Source organism: Atheta coriaria, unplaced genomic scaffold (genome assembly GCF_025399875.1).
Source record: "Atheta coriaria isolate IRGN ID8LTWV9N9 unplaced genomic scaffold, Caltech_Dcor_3.1 hic_scaffold_9_pilon, whole genome shotgun sequence".
In the NCBI taxonomy this organism is placed as follows: domain Eukaryota; kingdom Metazoa; phylum Arthropoda; class Insecta; order Coleoptera; family Staphylinidae; genus Dalotia; species Dalotia coriaria.
This window is the reverse complement of record NW_027045451.1, coordinates 8632178-8651051: the sequence shown is the minus strand read 5'-3', so window position 1 is coordinate 8651051 and position 18874 is coordinate 8632178. Positions and strand designations below refer to the sequence as shown.

Sequence of the window (18874 nt, the reverse complement as noted above, 5' to 3'; positions counted from 1 at the left end):
GTGTGTGTGTTTGGGGCCACCACCTCCTCCCATCCGCGCGGCGGTGATGTCCAGACACCGGCCGGCCGCGACGCACCCGACAGACGGGCATTGAGTCAGTGCTTCGCCCGCTGAAACGGCTGGTGGTGGAATTGTAGCGCGTGTTTGCCAATCGGCGAGAAAGTTTTGCACAACTTACACAACCAGTGCGCACAAGTGATAATCTCACATTTCATTACATTGAAATTAATTTGGTGCTAATAGTGAATAATAAATTAATGTACGATTAATTTTTACAAGTTTTCACTATACAACTAAAAAAAACAGAAATAAATCAGGTATTTAGGTTGCGTATTTAATTAAGTTTAATATTTAATTGTATTTAATTAGCTAATTTGACGTCATTGCATGCTCACTCACGTGCGGTGGTTGGATATTTACCTCATTAGCATACGTATGGCGAAAAAATTATTTTCGGCCCAGCGTAATGTCGTTAACATTCACGTGACGCGAGGTGTAATCTTTTTTTCGCCGCACGTTTCGCGCTGGTGTTGTGTTGAGTTCTTTTTATTTCGTCCCGTTTTGGAAAGAAAACTCACTCCGGACACGAAGCTTGATGAATATTCATTAGTCACACAACAGTAATCTTCTAATGGTTTTCATTATGTATTTATATTATTTTTCTCGTGAAATTTACTCTTTTGGATCATGCTTTGAATTTGATTAATTGATTCTTGGTATAGCACAAATAATAATTAACCCCAATCAGTCACAATTCTATTTTTATTTTTAATTTTTTTTATTTTCATGTTTTAATTATACGAACCATAATTATTTCATTTGCTCGGTGTTTCTGTTTATTTATATTTGTGTATGTTGTCCTTTGCGGTGTACATTTGTTTTTTATTTATCCGTATTACGATTTTCCAAGTTTATGTCTCGCGTTTTTATTACCACGTTAATCATTCGTCCGAAACGCCAATGAGTCACCCCTTATTGCTCGCAATGCAATTGCAGCAAACGCGCGCATTACGTAAGCTTTTTAAATGTTTTAATGTTTTCCTGTCACTTTGTCACGAGAAAAAAAAATGTTTACTATGCAGTTTATGCACTTGACGCTCGCTGGCGCGCTTTCGCATGACCTTTCACATGTTTGACTCATTTTCGTTTCACTCGGCTGGCGTTTGTGATTTTATTTGGAAAAGTCAAAGCACAGAGATTTTTTTTATTTTCTTGTGCGTGTAGGTTTTTTGTTTATACGATCCGTTACGATTCCGAAAATAACCAACGAACACGCGGAATTTATGAATACTTAACTTGAATTTTGTGTTTTTGTGATAGCGAAAAACCGTTGGTAACCTTTACGCGCCATTCACATAGTTAGTTAATGTTCGCCATGTTATCAAACTACATATTTAGATAATTATAGCAAAATAAACCTTGCTTGTTAAAATGATCTCATCTTCAACATAAACAGTTTATGTTTGTTTGAGAATCTGCGAACACTTGTCACTTAAAATTCCTGACACGTAGAGTCACATGTGGTGTCAACTCTGATTAGGACTGGATTAACATCATTGCACGAAAAAGGAAAATCCAGCTCAAGTAGTGCAATTGTGCAATTTGCAATTATAAATGTACCTCTACTGCTTGTAACCACTACGCAGGTGGCGGCGTCATTTCACTCTTTACACAACTTTCTACGAGTACGTCTGAGTTTGTTGCTAATTTCCTGAAAATTACATGTTTCTGTAACTTTCTACATAAAATAACACTTAAAATGCAAAAAGACGACTTTTTTCGGCGAATTTCTTGCGTAATTTTTGTATCCGTATATCAAAATTAGTCGCTGTACGTCCGGTGTTTTGACCTATCCCGATTACTATCACCGCTGGGCAGGCATCATTGAAGGCGTGGAATTTCCAATTTCCTTTCCAATATGTTAGAAAGCACGCCGCGTCGGGGAATTGATCGAACGCGCCCCGCGTCGACGTAATCGTTATCGCGATTACGCGCCGTCCGGAAAATTGCGCATCGTCAGCGCTTGCTTGTTTCTCGCCGCCGGCGGGCGATTCTCATTACGCGCGCATTGTTTTACTCGTTTGGGGTAATTAGATTAGTCGAAATCAGCATCCGACCATCGATTCTGCATTCCGCTGTGTAATTTCATGGAGGGTAGTTTTGATTATAATTGCTATGATGAAGTAAATTATTTTGGGGGGGGGGTTGGAAATGTTCAAATGGTTAATTAAGATATTTTGTAATTTAAATTTTTTCGTTTAAATTTGTGTGTGTGTGGCAAGTCTTTAAAAAGTTTAGTTCCCGTGTGAAATGCTTTGCCATAGGATTCATGGGAAGAGTAATCGTCTTAATTGCACGATGGAACAATGCGCCGAGACGCGAGATCCATCTCACTTGGCCTTACACGACGTTGTGGTACGAGTAGTCAAAATGGCAAGAGTGGCGAACGGCCGCGAACCCGATGACGATGTTCATTTATTTGAGTTACGACTTTGTACAAACACTGCAAGCGATCAAAAGTTTGGTTTTGCGTCGGTTTGGTAATAGAAACATTTTCTTTTTTCGCTGTGTGTAAATTCCTGCAATCGTGTTGCGCGTGCGGTTTTTGTGTGTCTCTGCTGCTTGTTGTGAGAATCATATCGCACGTCATTCAAGTGGAGCGTGACGAAGGTGAGAAGTGAGGCGGGTTGGGCCCCCGGTGTGTGTGCTTTCTGCGCCTTGATGGTCAGTTTGCGTGGTTATGTGTGTTTTAATTAATTTGAGTCTTGCAAAGCAAAAAAATAAATACGAGTTGAAAGAAAGGAGGTAGCGTAATGAACGCCGCGTTGCTTTCATTAGTCAAGTAGAGCGCCGCCGCACTGCCACTCGCGTGCCATTAGCAGCGCGCTGAAGAAGCAGAAGGTTGTGCCACCTGCTGGCCGACGGCGCACGCTCGCCGAAGTCGAAGACGTCGACAGTACGTGTAGTAATAATAAAGAATAAGGTCGACGAACCGCACGGGACGCTGCGTACAACACCTTTCGCAAACTTTAACGAAACTCTTTATATTTAACAATGTGAATGCAAGTTGATGATTTATATTTCATTTTTTCTTTAAATTTGTTTTAGATATTGTAGCGGATACGATCGCACGCCGCTTGGTCCAGGAGTCCAAGGAGAAGGGCTCCACCGATAACATATCGGTGATTGTGGTGTTCCTCAAGGAACCGGCGAAGATTGCAGCGGAACCGCGTTGGGAGATTCGGCTCGTCGACGAGAGGATGGAGGCCGGCTTCGATAGCACGAACGCGTCGTCGAATCCGTTCGCGAGCACGAACGGTGCTGATATATTAGCGACGCATCAAAAAGACGCTTTCCTCTTGGATCTGGATGGTTTTCGGCCGCATAATGCCGCGCATGCGCCTTCTAACGAAGGTTTCTTTGCTCCATCTAACGGCAAAAACGACTTTGACGAAGACCTGGACGATCTGGGTCCTGAAACAGATGTAGATGCTGTTGATGAAGTACAGTCGCCTGTAAAACTCATTGCAGGAATGAGCGAGGAACTAGAGGAGAAGGTTACGAAGGAAATCGACGCTAATCTATTGAAAAGCGTCGTTGAAAACTGTACTGATTCCAATCTGGAGCACGATGAAGATGATGAACATGATGAACTGGCGGGCGTTGAGCGGAAGGAGGAAACTCCCACGCCACCCGCAGATGATGGTAAGTTTTCCAGAATGCATGTAGTTTTAATAAGTCAACTCTCTCTTGAAACTTACCGCGCTGTGGTTGCTCAAAGTGCACGGTCATCCCGGGGACATTTATTTCGGGAATCGGCGGCGCGGTGACTAAATCGAAAGCGATGCAGGCGTCTGACGTTGCGTGATGTTAATGAACCCTCCGATGGCGGAGAGAGCTGGATGCGCGTCCCGAAATAGTTGTTTTATATCCGATGCAAATGTCCCCTTGAACGTGAAGATGCCGCCGCTCTCGACGATCGGATTCTCGAGCTTCTCGTGTTGAGGCAGGTTGACACGTTGTGTTCATTTCATGCTCAGCCATTTTGTTTGTGTGTGGTTTTTTCTCTGCATTTATGCGATAACCTCGTGCCTAATACACTATATTCGCGCTTTGCGTAGGCTATCCTGAATTCATTCAGCGACAATTTAAATTATTCATAAGCTGTTTCGATTAAATAAGCGTCTCGCATTTGCTCCAGTTTGAATCGGCGGCTGTGCGGGGGCTTCCGGTTTATTTACGCGGACGCCTTATTTGGGACCCGCGATGAAAAAAGTGCATCTTGCGTGGCTTTGCACGTCCAGGTGTGGTTAATCAGCTATGCACCGCGAAGTCGGACGATGTTCCGGATGCGCGTTGCATAATATTCGCAAGCGATGACGTGAAATGATTTTGTTCACTCAAGATGGCCGCGGGGTTTTGTTAGAAACTTACCACTACCTTCGTAAAGGAAAACAAAACAAAAAACAAACGTCTGGTGTCTGGCTGGTTTTGTTTTTTGTTTTCGCCCAACTGTGAGTTGCTTAATATTTATTAGCGTTATCTAAGTGTTGCGCTTGCCAAATGTGAGCGGATTTAGCAGACGCATGTGACAAATTAGAACAGGGTAGCGTTCGCGGCGGCCGGGCGCGATTCCAGCTGCGGCGCGCATGCGCACGCCGGTACCCGAGCGCTCGCCGGCCGGCCGGCTGCCACCCTTCCCCGTCGTGTGTCGCTTGCGTGCATCTCGTTTGCTCCCAGTCAGTCTGCAGCCGGTGCCGGTGTTCTCGAAACGTTCGCCCGTCAACTGCGCCGAACGCGTGCGGTTTCACGTCCGTCTCTGCTTACTTCTTGCTCGTCGTCCATTTCGGAGCGGACGTTTTTTTTTACACACATTTACAAGCAACGTTTTGCATCGGCGCGACGCCGACTTTTATAACTATCTACACTATTTGTATACGAATCTCGTGCCCCTCGTGTGCCCTTCCTGTCGAAGCGCTACAAGAAACAGAAGACTGATTTTACCTACCTACACACACACACACGCACCCGCGACCCGGCGTTTTGGGCAGCTACATAAATCAGTGTGTGCATACGTGAACCGTGAACTCTTCTTGTGCGAGCGGAATTGCATTTCGATCCATCCATCGTCGCTTTGAAGGTAGAGTAATCTATACGTGCGCCGAAGAGTGGCCCCGTGCACTTACTACGCACTTGCTGCCTGCCTGCATGTTACACGCTACACATTCGTACGGCTTCCTACGTGAGGTGCTGGTATATTGCCGCTGCACACGAATGTACGCCTATATTTACTCGCAACTATTAATACGCTGATAGAAGCGACTGTACTTACTGTAGTGTAAGTACTTTTTGTGTGTATATGTATCGCCGGCGCGCGTTATGTTTGCGAATCTATTTATAAGAAGCGACTCGAGGTGTCCTGATGCACTCGCTAATCGTGAATTGGAACTATTAATACGCTGATAGAAGCGACTGTACTTACTGTAGTGTAAGTACTTTTGTGTGTATGTATCGCCGGCGCGCGTTATGTTTGCGAATCTATTTATAAGAAGCGACTCGAGGTCCTGATGCACTCGCTAATCGTGAATTGGTTTAATTCGCGCGCCGAATTCTTGAATAACCTGTGCATGGTCAAGACCCCAGACACCGAAATCCGAAGCATGTTGCAAACATGGCGCGCGTCGAATAACAAAAAATAACAAATGAACAACGAATTCGATTCATATATGGATTTGCGTCGGAAATTATTGTGAGCAGTTCTTAACAATTCATTGCGTTTGACCTTGTGTGTGCACAAACAATCGAAATGGGTGGGGTTGTGTTGAGATAAGAATATCCCTTGATAACAGCAATAAATTTATGACTTGCCTATCCCATATTGCATTTCATTATTATTCTTTTACTTATAACGTTTATCATGGTGTCATGGCGGCCGTGTCTGTCAATTACATGAATTATTTGAAGATTCTTGGAATCTTCAAGGTTACATATCAAAATCGCATTTTAGCAACAAAAAACAGCGCGTTTTTATGAACTCTTGCTTTCGTTTGCCGGTGTCGTAACAAATTACAACCTGCCTGAGTCATAGCAATTATTTATTCAACCTTACTCTCTGCTAACTAATTCAAACGTTCTTTTTTTTTATGAACAGCCGAAGCATTAAAAAGCGAAATCCAATAGCAACGTATGAATCATTGACGTTAGTTTTTTGTTTTATAATCCTTGCTGCCTCGGCCGGCATTTGGATGATATTTAATCGCGCGTCTGCGTCCCTCGACCGCCAGCAAGAATTATGTCGCGCACATTTTTGTCGTTTGAAGCATTTGTAGGCGAGATCTGCATTCTCGTCGGCCTACGACCTATGCGAACGAAGCACGACGCGCGGCACAGGCGACACGAAATTAATGAGTTAAATGTTTTATGCATGGTTGCTCGTTGCCTGGCTGCGGCTGGCTGGTGTTGGTACATGGTACACTTCTTCTTCAGGAAGAAAATAACCCACGCGAATCCGACATGCACTCGTAGCGTCTGCGGACGACGAGACATCGGCGCGCATGAAATATGGTTCAAGCGCACTTTGCGCGAATTAATACCGCCGCATATTTCATGCCCCATGTGGAGATAAACCCTGCGATTGACGAGATGTGCCTGGCTAACTAGTTTAAATGAATAATTAAATCGAGCGATTGTGATGGATAATTACATCATGTCAATTATGTTTGTTGCATCGCCTCGCAGACTTCGAAAATTACTCGCGCCGATGCTAATTGTTAATTAGCATCTCATAAATCACCCGATCATAGGTGTATTACACTATAGGTGTGGTCACCTAATCGAAGACAGAATCGAAAAGTGTAGATTTTCGTTGAATTGTCGCGACTTGCTAAATTTGCGATGGTTGTACATTGCGAATTTAATGGCAATCGACACGCCGCGCGCGTTAATTGCATTCGAGCGTAGCCTACAACACGAACAATTGTTAATTAAGTTGTAATTGCAATTGTTCTCTAATTTGCATAGATATTGTCTGGTTTTTTATTTATTCATTCGGGTCGTCTCTATCGCCGGTTTAGTTTGCGTTCGTTGACGCGCGCCGGCCGAGATGTACTTGTTGCGATAGGGTGGATGATGTTGAGGGTGTGGCGGCACGCGTCGCGAAGATTAATTGGTGATTAATTTCGTTTGCAGTGCACGATGCCGGTTTAGATAGCGACTCGGAGGACGACGAATGGAACTACATTAAAACGGCTAGGGAGGACGACAAAGAAAACCTACCACCAGCCAGCGAAGAACACAGCGAGCCACCGGTCGAAACACAAACCGAAGTAAGTTGATGACGACGACTTTATTTATTTTTTGAATTTGTATGTGTGGTGTTTTATGCGCCGGTGCACTAATAATTCCGTTTTGCAGAGTGCTCCGACAGTTGACGAAAGCGAAGAAATCGATAACATGTCACAACTGAATCCGAACGCCGAGGAATTTGTGCCGGTGTCACCTACGCGCATGGAGCAGCGTGGCACAGATTGGACGGCGCTGAAAGACGAACCGATACTGGCGCAGTCGCCGCGCCGGGTGGCCGCGAATTGCGACTTCAACGTGCCCGAGGAAAACGACTTCGTCGAAGAGGCGAATAATCGACCCAGTGGCGCCTACAGCAATGGACATGAAAATGTACGCATGCATTGACAAACTTTATTGTGGTATTTATAATAATTTTTAATATTTACTTATGTAGGGCCACAAACAATCTTCCCAGGAAATGTTGGAAAATCTCCTGAATGGCAAGAACATCGATGAGATTGAGTTCCAGCCAACCGGCTCTCCGTCGAAGGTGACAGTTGGCGCCGCTGAGCAATTCATCTTCGGGCCAAACTCTGCCGCATTCTCGACACCAAACAAATTTATGGATCAATCGCGCTCGTCGACGAAAGCTAACTACGGCGACGATTCGGCGATTGACGAATCAGAAGCGGATTTACTCGATCGCTTAAATAAGGAGAAGGATCCAATGTCTATGTCTTTCTATCAGGATAAGGATGATGGTGAAACGCCGTTTGATGTCGACAAGGAAGAGAAGTATACCGATGAGAAGGAACAAGAAGAACCTCTTGCGAAGACATTTGATGATTCTATCTCTTCGTTGCCCGAGCATAATCCGCTTGAGAATGCGGAACCAATAACTACCGATTTAGATCACAAGGAAGATGAAGATTTTGGTGTTTGTAAGTTACCCACATCACCATTACCGGCTGCTCCGGCTCCTGTTGAGAACCTCTGTGATTTGTCACCAGAAGAGCCGGCACATGTTGAGCCTGTCGTTGAGAATACTTCCAGCCCTCTTTTGGAACTCGATGAGAGTACACAACCAGATGTGCTTGATGATGTGGAGCGAAGGTTTGACACTGACGATGAAATCATTGAACGGCCACAGGAGCCATTGATGGAAGTTGGACCAAAATCACCCGTCGCTGATGTTATCGCCGAAGAACCCGAAGTTGAGGACTTTGCTCCTAGCGTGGATGATCACTTCGGTGCTGATCTGATGGAACCAGTTGCGCATCCTGAACCGGTTGTTTGCTACGCGTCTAGGGAAGCCGAATTACATCATCAGGAAGCCGCTGAAGAAATTTCTGAATCTTCGGACAATCAACAGCAAGAATTCATTCCGGAAACATCTTTGGAAATTGCCCAGTCACCGGAACCAGTGGTTTTGGACTTTACGCCAGATCAGGAATCACTTCCACCAATGTCTCCCCAGGGCATTCATACGTATGCTGTTGATAGAATGCCAGAACCCGAACCTATTTGCCGACTTCCAGCACCTGAAGAGCTAGAAATTCGTCCTCATCCGGAACCTGTGTTGACTCAAGAAGTTCTTACGCCTGAATTCATCCCGGTTGTTGAGCCTGTTGTAGAAACACAATTGATATCACCAGTCTCTGAACAAGATCCAGTCAATGACTCTTTTGAGAAACACGTTGAAGAACTAATGGAGTCTGAAACACCCAAAATTGTAGAGCCTGTGTTAAAGATGACTGAAGACATCCTTACTCCAGTAGAAGATATCGTCCCATCTGAAGTTGCGGATGTGATGTCACCAGTGGACGATGTTACTTCATCGATCAAAGATGATTCCCCGGTGGAAGAGGCCAAGGAAATCAAACATGAACTTATCACAAATTTGGAATCCCCGATTGAAATTGTGGAATCGCCTATTCGTGAAACAGAGGTTATCACAATCGAGTCATCACCAGAGGTCGTACAAGAAAAGGAAGAGGTCTGCGAGCTTCCAAAAGAAACTGCTTCCGCACCTGAGGTGGCCGCCATTGTTGCGGCTGCGGTGACAACAGTGACGGTCGGCGCTGGTGTCATAGCCGAAGCTGCTGATACTAAGAAACCGGCGGCAAAAACCAAAACCGGCACATCCGCACCAATTAAGAAGTCGACGACCGCGACGAAAACCACGACCAAACCATTGGCTTCCACGAAATCGACGACTGCCCGACCGGCACCAGCTAAGACAGCGCCTGCTTCCAAACCAGTGCCGCCGAGGACGACCACAACGCGATCGGTGACCAGCACCACAACAGCAGCCAAATCGCCGGCTGCTAAACCGCGCGTGCCTTTAGCAGCCGCATCAAGGCCCGCTGCCGACAAGAAACCATTAACAAATGGCGACGCCAAGGCGGCTGCCCCAGCGCCGAAAGTTCCACCAATCAAGAGACCACAGGTGCCTTCGACGGCCAGAACCACAACCGCACCGAAACCGGCAGGCGTGACCACAGCCGCAAAGCCGGCGGCGGCCACCACAAAGTCTGCCACCTCCACGTTGAAACCCGCCACGAAACCATCGACCACCACAACCGCTGCACCCAGGCCGAAACCGACTTCACTATCGTCTGCAAGAACTACCACTACGTCAAAAACAACCACATCCAGAGTATGCAGATTTGTCGTGTTGATTTTGCAAATAAATTAATTTTTTTATTTGTTTTTACAGCCTCTGAGCAGTTCTGCTACGTCAACTACAACCAGAACCATCACACAGAAGACAACGACCACCACAACGGCACCGAGACCGAAACCAGCTTCCGCTCCTGTGAGCAAACCTAGAGTACCACTTTCCGCCAGAACCACCACCACCACTACAAGAGCGCCGGATGCCGAGAAGCAAAATAAAGAGAACGTTAATAAACTGACGGCAAGTCGCACAGCTGCTGCCACGAGGACGGCAGCTACACGCAAGTCGGATGCTACTAAATCGGTAAGGACGATGATATAATCCAAGATTATACAACTGATGTTACTTGGAATAGCAATAAAATGTTTTTATCTTTCTCTTAGACATCTGCGACGAAATCAAGTACATTGAACAAAGCGCCAATCACCAAAAAGCCACTGGCGAAGAACACAAACAGCTCCGTAGTGAACAAATCGAAAGAAGAAAAAGAAAAAATCGTGCCAAACGGAGTGTCCGAGGAGAAGGAGAAGGAAGTGTCGTCTATCAACGAGGCAGATCACCTGCTGAAAGACCTCTCGCCGGTAAACAACTTGATACTAGACAATTCACAACTCGCGGAAGCCACGGCGGACTGAATGTTTGTGACGGATCAATAAACGTATGCAACACGCCAATATTACTCTTATAATATCCGCAACTTTTTTATATATGACGTAATACTCTATGCTCTTTTTAACACAAAACACTACGTTACTAGTATTGGGTGTGTCGTAGGTAGGCAGAGAGGTAGAGACAGATGAAATGTGGGTAGCTGGGCAGAATGCGTTCATGTACTGATTACAAGGATAGATTGCAAAGGGTGCGCGCGCCTGCGCCCCCCCCCCGTATCGTACGAGTTTTATTTTATCATAAATAAAGTTTTAAACATGGATTATAAGTTAATGGCTTAACGACTATTTTTTATTATTATCGCTTAGGTGTGCTGAATAATTGTGATTGCTATGCACTCTGTATATAAGTTCAAAGTTTTAAAATGAATATTAATATTGATAAATGATATGTTACTTAATGCAGAATTTTTATCTACTTAAATTTTAAATAAGTTACGAGGCGAAATTATTCACACGACGATGATGTGCGAGACAGAAAAGCGATTGGCACTTCTGCAATATACTATTTTTCACATATTTACAATTAGCCGCTTGTATCCCAGCATTCTACTTCTTGGAGGATCATTTGTAACGATAAAATGCGCGCCAGGTGGACGTGGTGGACGATCATAAGTTTGATACATTTTTGTTACTTGAAAGTTATTTTTATATGTTTTCATTGCTGAACAATTTTTATAGTATTTCTTGTTTGTCTTTTTTATTTATTGTGTAAAATTGTAGTTTCTAGCACTATGAAATATAATATTTAAATCACCAAACCTCTGTTTTCCTTTCCGTCCTGCCAAGGGTACAATGATATTCCCCTAAAGAAGTGAAAAAAGTCACAAATTTGGGAAAATTCTTCTACCAGTGACGTCATGAGCTCTAAACCTGGTAAGGAGATTGTTGATTGCGAATTTTAAATCCTTGTGATAAAATGTCTATAGTTGGCTATAGTTAATATCTCTATTAGCTAGGTAATTATAATAATATAGAATGCGGAATTCCAGTTAACATTAATGGTATTAACTTGAGATTTTTATCTGTTGCAATGCAATACGACCTTTCTTTGATAAGTTTGTCAGTTATATTTACTACTTCATTTAAAATTATTGGATTACATTAACTGAATAAAAATTAATCAAACACTTCAATCATACTTATGAATAAATTGATCATATATCACCCACTTTGTCAGACTTGTCGTTATCAACTATGCAATAAGTAGTCCTTCTAATCATGACTTCAGCTGTGGATTGCATTTTATAATCAAGTAAAACAATTAGTTCTGTCTTAGCTGTCTTAGCTTTTGCTTTCTGTGTGTTCTGTTGTTCTGTGTGTGTTGAAGTTCATATCCTGTACAAATGTATTCGGACATACAGAACATACGCAAATTTGTGTTTGTGAGGTTGCCTATATTACACCTGCGGTTGAGAAGTGGTCGCCACACGATCGCCATCAGGCGTGACTCAGTTTTGTAAACATTACTTTAGCAAGTGCTAATGTCTTCCAACAAAGAAAATTAGTATCGCCATAGATCAGTTCTTGTCCGAAGATCTCATAAAAGTTATACGTAAACAAACATCGACTGCCATGGAAAAGGAACACAAAGATTTAATTATCAACAATTTTGAGTTCTTAGTGAACCTTTGCAAGTGTGATCTTTTGTTATCACACTTAAGACATGTGATTCCAATGTCTCAAGATGAGCATGATGAATTAGATGTAAGTACATTTTAACCTCTTCATATCTCACAGTAGACTATATTTATGTATGTTTCTGTTATATATAAGGGTATGACAGACAAGAAAAGACAAAACAGAGAAGTGCTCACATTCCTAATGAATCGGGGTCCAACTGCATATGATGCCTTTATAAATTCATTATCTGCAACAGAACAGTACACAGTATTGAATTGCTTGAAACCAGGTGCATGTAATGACAACCATATAGCACTTCAACAAAGAGCTCAACAGAGGTCTAATAAAGTATTTATTGAGCCCCAGAACTTTTATGAAGAACCAGTCAATATGGTTAATATGGCTGCACAGGAAAACAGGCTTGACATTGTTGTTAAGCTATCTAACAACTTCAACCATGTAAATGAGGCACGCCAGAAAGGAATGCTATTATATAACACTACATCCAGAAACAGAGGCTTGGTGAAGATTATTAATATTGATACAGTCACAGACATGAAATACAGACAAGGATCACTAACTGATGTTGACAATTTGACCAGTTTATTCACTCAAATGGGATTGAAAGTTGAAGTGCATGATAATCATTTAAAACCACCAACGGAAGCGGTAAATTAAAGTTATATATCTCCTATTCATTTAATTCATATAAGTTTTGTGTTGCAGAACATTAAAAAAGCTGTCCAAGAATTTGTCACTAATCCGTATTTAAAGACTGCCGACGTCGCCATGTTGTTTCTTATGAGTCATGGTACCCATGATAAAGGTAAAGATTACATATTTGACTGTGATGCGGTGCCAGTCTACTTAAGAGAGATTGAGCACTTCTTCCACAATGACATATGTGTTTACATGCAAAACAAACCGAAAATGATGTTTGTACAAGCTTGCAGGTAAAGTAATGCAGAGTAATGTATCAATCACATTAATAACATGTTTTTTGTTTGTTTTGATCCAGAGGCAAATTTCCTGATTACGGAACCCGTAGAAAAGTAGAGACTGACAGTCACGTACATCAGAACGCAACTACAAACCAGGTCGAAATTGACTACATGCCGACTCGATCGGACTTCCTTTTGGCTCATTCAACTTGCGTTGGTAATGTAAAATGATTCAATATCAGTGTTTGTTTTAATGATATTTAACCATAGGAACCGCTTCGCATCGTGACACGTACGTAGGTACATGGTTTATCTACTTGATCTGCAAAGTATTTATGACCCATGCCCACAACACGGATGTTGAGGAGATGCTCAAACTTGTATACGAATCTTTGAAGGTTGAGCGCACCAGTGCCGGCGAAATGCAAACAGGTGAACTTATTATTAGAACTTTCAGGCGGTGCTTCTTGAATCCTGGTATTTATTGGGAAGGCAATCAACTTAAACATTTTTGATTTAATATTTAAACCTATATATTCATTATTTATAGATAAATATTTTATTATCGATATATTTGATAAATTTTTTATACGCAATGAAACAATGCTCTAAAATCGGTAGTGATAAAATCTGCCCAGAAACAGATTAATAAATATAATTGATATGAGCTTAATTAGTGTTTACAAAAAAATATTTTATAAACATGTCTAACTTGTTTGTTTATAATTACTGGTATCATCTTGCACATAATTTCTAATTTCTAGACCATTATTACCTGCGCAATAATCCATGAATAAATTAAGTTTAAACATGGCAGGCGAAAGTTGCTTATTTTCTGGTGTAACTATGTGTTTCAATGTTTCAATTTTGTGAGGTATGAATTTCGATAAGGCCAGGTAGTCCGCATACTACAACTGGCTTCATTGTGTGAACAGCAAGGGGCCTGACAATTTCGCGCGCGCTTCCGCGCACTGTTTTGGGGGAGAAGTTGGCAAGGGTAACCGACCGACCGTCACTGATTACACAGTACTTCTATACACGTCGTGCGGGTTCAATGTACAAAAACTGTCTAATCAAACAACGTTTTTTAATTGAATATCAGCTTTGTTTAAAAATGTGTCAACGAATTTGATGTCCTATCAATTTATCAACGCATACACTCACATTGTGACATGGGACTTATAATCAATGAATAAGTTCTCCTCGACAACCAAATGAAACAGCACGCATGCACGTGAATACATTCAGGAGAGAGAAATGGGCACTTGTGCGAGTAAATCCGCTCTCTGCACGTGAGTAATTGTAATATTTTAATGTAGTGTGTACTAATATTGATTTTCTTTGCTAGTGGAGCACCTAAAAGTCCAGAAGGGCAAATTGTGATAGATTCAACTCCTTACCTTCCAAGGCATTTCCTAGAAGACACTAACAAAGCATTAAAAATTAAAATCAGCAGTGAACGAAGGCCAACCGATGGTACTCCAACGAATTACCCCTGTGCTGGGCGCACAAAGGGCACGGCCCTGATTTTGAACAACTCGAACGCCGAGTCTAGGAAGGGGGCAACTGTAGACGTTAAAAATGTATCACAATTACTCAAAGCAATCAAGTTTAAAACGAAGATTGTAAACAATTTAAAGGCAAACGAAATTGTCCAAAGTATTGATTCATTTGCGAAAAATTGCAAAGCTAAAGATGTTGACATGTGCGTTATTGTGATAATTGGGGATGTAAAATGCACAGCTGATCATAACAAATTGGCCGAGATTTCCGGAACCGATAGTAAATTTTTGCCAATCGTTGATATTATCGAACGTCTCAGTGATGAGCAATGCCCCCAGCTCAAGGGCAAACCAAAAGTTTTTTTCTTTCACGGACATTACTATGATGAGTCACACATCCAGACTGATTACACAATGAAATTGTCATTGAGGGATATGTTTATTGCAAATGCTGTATTAACAGGTATGAATTTACGCTAAAATAATTAGAACATCATCTTAACATAATGAGAATTTGTTTACAGGAAAGATGCAGAAACAAACAATGTCTTCATATTATATCCAGGCGATGTGCAAAGTTTTTATGGACGAAGTGTACGAAAAAGACTTAGAGAGTATGATTCAGAATGTGGAACAAGTAGTCTATAATCATGACCGAAGTACCCAGCACACTCATTACGACAATTTGTATTTTAAGAAATGTTATTTTCAAGCTACTTGAGTAGCCTAGTTTGTTAATATATGTTTTTATTATATTTGATGCATTACGCTCTTAGCAACAAGCGTAAGTGCGTTATCTTTTTTTGATATCAGCTAGATAACGATTTGACAATTTTGTAAACTCATGTATGTGTGTTACCTTTGACACAATGGGCGGAATATTCGGAAAAACAAAAAAACGTGCCAAAAAGCAAAGAACCAAGCATACCAGGAAATAAATTCTCCATCTTCTAAGTATGTCTAAATTAATAAATAAATCAACATAATAGTTTTAAGTGGGCTTAGCTTTCAGCCATCTACACAGGTTAATGCACCTAGTTTCCCGGCAGAGACATTCAGGGAAATTACAACAAATACAATTGCAGTTCATAACAATGATACAAGTTCGGAGTCTGATGATGATACCCAACAGATGTTACCATCGGTACCACCGACACCACCGATACAAACATTTAGGCAATACAAAACTCAAAGTATTCGGGGACCACTTGGATTGATGCTTCAGGCCGATAATACGGATCGTGTTCCAACTACTGCTGACACACCTCATATTTCAATTTTAATTAAGAAGGGCACCAAACTTTTTATACCAGAGGAGAGTCATATTCCCATGTACCGAACGAATGGTAAAATAAGAGGCAAGTCTCTAATCATAAACAACATCAAGTTTAAACACAAACATACTAGAGATGGGGCACATAACGATAGTACGAACATGTTCAATTTGTTAAAAGCCTTAGATCTTAATCCTAAGGAAAAGAACAATTTAACAGCGGGCCAAATATCTAAAACTTTGCAGCATTTTTCAAATAATTCAGAATTGGACAAAGTAGATATATGCTTTATTGTGATAATGAGTTACGGAAAAGGGAGTGTTAACGACATGACTGAGATTTACGGGGTTGATGAAGGGCTCATCAAAGTCCATGACATTATCTCGCATTTTGCTTCAAATCGTTGTAAAAAGTTGGCGGGAAAACCAAAAGTTTTCATCTTTCAATGCTCTCGAGATTCTGCGGACAACAAAGGAATCGAATTTGATGCCCGACCACCAACGCCCCCGCCGCACCTCGGAGATATGCTAATTGCATATTCAACTATGCCTGGTGATACAATGCATCCAGAAATTAAGAATAAAAACTAACACTGCTTACTTTTGTAGGATTTCCGTCTGGTAGAAATTTGGAGTTGGGTTCATATTACATTCGGGAGATATGTAATGTTTTTATGAGGCATGCTTGCGACTTGCATCTAGAAGATATGTTTAAAATAATAGAAAATAATCTTAAAAATAGAACTATTCAGCAGCACACATCGTATGAGAACAAATCGTTTCAGAATTGTTATTTAAATCCAAAGTAATTGTTTTTTTTATATTACAATGAAAAAGTGCCTAAATCAATTTAAATTTACTACTGATAAATTTAGGACATTTTTCATTTTCCGGTAACTGATACCTATCACATACAATTTTTGTTGCTATCTTTTATATAGTTGAAACATCCAGTTTAAATATGAATAAAGATTCTATTCTTTGTAATGATTTTGAAATTCAAACCAGTATTAACGGTTGGAGTGTTGCTGCTATCTTTTGATTATGCTTCAAAGATAAAAATATTGATATGACTTATCTATGACATGATAACTGGAGGCTCATAAATAATTTAGAGGCTGGCAAATTTGCCTTAGCAGTTTGCCGTCATGGGCTCCTCGAAAAGCAAAGAGGAAAAGGAGGCACAAAGCAAACAAAGCAAGAAAACGAGCACCCAAGTGACCAACACTGATCATGGATTTTCTCAAAATAATACTGCCACTAGTTTCCAGCGCACGATAACTACGCAGCATAGGTAAATACATTGCACAACGTAGCATTTGTCTGGCAAACATAGAGTGACTCATTTAGTAAATATGATTATTTGGTAGCTATTCTAGCTCTCTCGCATCGACCCAACTACAAGGCGATGTTCAAAGATCTGTTCAATCAGTTTCTCCACGATTTGCTAGTAATACCATTTCACCAGCAAGCAATATTGGTTCAGTGTTTCAATTTGACAATCCAACATGGCGGGCTGGACATTCAGGCACGGTTTCGGGTTTCCCGACTAATTCACAACCTTCAAGGCCAGCTATACCATCATATACCCCCGCTGTTAGAGGTCCTTTAGGACAATATTCATCACCGGTATCAAGATTGAGGACCTTGTCAACTCCAACATTGGAAACCAGCCGGGCAACGCCCCGAATGCAATACGATCTAGATGTGAGACCAATTATTGACATTAGAATAAAGAAAAAGCCACAATTAATTAAAGAAATTAAAGGCGGCATTCCTATGTATAATACAATCGGGCCTAGACGGGGTAAGTCTTTGATCATCAACAACATCAAATTCAAAACAAAACCTCGAAGTGGTGCCGAATACGATGGCAAAAATTTGTTCAATCTTTTCAAAGCTTTAAATCTTGATCCAAAGACAAAGAACAATTTGAAAGCTAATGAAATGAAAGTGTGTCTGGAAGGTTTTGCAAAGAGTCCCGGACTGGATAAAGTTGATATGTGTGTTATTGCAATCATGAGCCATGGGACGGGAACCATGGACGCACAGACGGAAATTACCGGTATTGACAACGAAACAGTTACGATTTTCGATATAATTTCATATTTTTCGAAAGACAACTGCCCCAGTTTATACGGGAAACCAAAAATATTTATATTTCAATGTTGCCGGGGTGAAGACCAGTTGGTTGAGCACGATGCCCAGCCAATGAGACCCCTTAATTGTGGTGACATGCTGTTGGCTTATGCAACTATGCCAGGCAAGTAAAAAATATCTCAAAATATTTAAGACATATTTTGATTTTGGTTTGTGTTTTAGGTTTCGTATCTTACCGAAATGTCGAGTTGGGTTCATACTTCATTAGAGAGATTTGCAACGTTTTTATGAACCATGCGTGTGATACTCATTTAGAAGATATGCTTAAGAAAGTGGGAGAAAGCGTTAAGGAAAAATTAGGTTCCAAACGACAATTGACTTCCTATGAAAACCTGTCATTTAAAAACTGCTATTTTAATCCTGTGTGATATATATTTAATCATTGAAAGATAATTTACAAAAAAATTGTTGTTAAAAGCCTATATTTATGAAAATATAAATGTGCGAACGCATGCGAACACTATTGTACTTTCTAAATGATTAGATGACGCTAGGATGCACATTTTAACTAAAAGTTTCTGTGCACAAAGTGGCGTGATCTCGCGCGACCTCGCTCTTTATCTCTTAGCTCAGTGCGCAAACGTGCAGACACATAAACAAACAATCCTTGCACGCTGTGTTTACCTGTGTTGGCATTTGTGTATGTATCAATCTCACCCAATAATTTGCAATCTGCGGAGTCGGCCAAATTTCAAAATTCAGTTTGTCGCCTGAGCAATGCAACTGAACGAAGTACGTAACAA

At 41.4% G+C, this 18874-nt stretch overlaps 5 protein-coding genes across 6 annotated transcripts in view; all 5 read left to right on the top strand.

Moving 5' to 3' along the window:
- Positions 1–11393, top strand: part of LOC135799469 (mediator of DNA damage checkpoint protein 1-like) — a 31970-nt gene extending 20577 nt beyond the window's left edge. Inside the window, exons 7-12 of the mRNA XM_065312590.1 lie at positions 3109–3705; positions 7189–7325; positions 7414–7674; positions 7739–9943; positions 10004–10267; positions 10348–11393. Coding sequence (XP_065168662.1) covers positions 3109–3705; positions 7189–7325; positions 7414–7674; positions 7739–9943; positions 10004–10267; positions 10348–10599 — 3716 coding nt within the window. The 3' untranslated portion in view covers positions 10600–11393. The remainder of the gene's footprint in view (positions 1–3108; positions 3706–7188; positions 7326–7413; positions 7675–7738; positions 9944–10003; positions 10268–10347) is intronic.
- Positions 11394–11942: 549 nt separating this feature from the next.
- Positions 11943–13869, top strand: LOC135798791 (caspase-3-like). Its single transcript, XM_065311755.1, has 5 exons — positions 11943–12339; positions 12409–12924; positions 12982–13208; positions 13274–13413; positions 13467–13869. The coding sequence occupies exons 1-5, from the start codon at positions 12208–12210 to the stop codon at positions 13709–13711; spliced, it is 1260 nt and encodes a 419-aa protein (XP_065167827.1). The 5' UTR covers positions 11943–12207; the 3' UTR covers positions 13712–13869.
- Positions 13870–14017: 148 nt separating this feature from the next.
- Positions 14018–15453, top strand: LOC135798794 (caspase-2-like). Its single transcript, XM_065311758.1, has 3 exons — positions 14018–14488; positions 14545–15161; positions 15223–15453. Exons 1-3 carry the CDS (start codon positions 14454–14456, stop codon positions 15417–15419), a joined length of 849 nt encoding a protein of 282 aa, XP_065167830.1. The 5' UTR covers positions 14018–14453; the 3' UTR covers positions 15420–15453.
- A 367-nt stretch (positions 15454–15820) lies between these two features.
- Positions 15821–16780, top strand: LOC135797928 (caspase-2-like). The gene is made up of 2 exons (XM_065310526.1): positions 15821–16524; positions 16581–16780. Exons 1-2 carry the CDS (start codon positions 15831–15833, stop codon positions 16778–16780), a joined length of 894 nt encoding a protein of 297 aa, XP_065166598.1. The 5' UTR covers positions 15821–15830.
- Positions 16781–17020: 240 nt separating this feature from the next.
- LOC135798793 (caspase-2-like) lies at positions 17021–18594 on the top strand. 2 transcript variants are annotated; one of them, XM_065311757.1, is made up of 4 exons: positions 17021–17265; positions 17342–17560; positions 17597–18234; positions 18294–18594. In XM_065311757.1, exons 1-4 carry the CDS (start codon positions 17120–17122, stop codon positions 18497–18499), a joined length of 1209 nt encoding a protein of 402 aa, XP_065167829.1. In that variant the 5' UTR covers positions 17021–17119; the 3' UTR covers positions 18500–18594. The 2 variants fall into 2 exon arrangements, with proteins under 2 accessions (XP_065167829.1, XP_065167828.1); XM_065311756.1 differs by having other exon boundaries at positions 17050–17265; positions 17342–18234.
- The last annotated feature ends 280 nt before the right edge of the window (positions 18595–18874 follow it).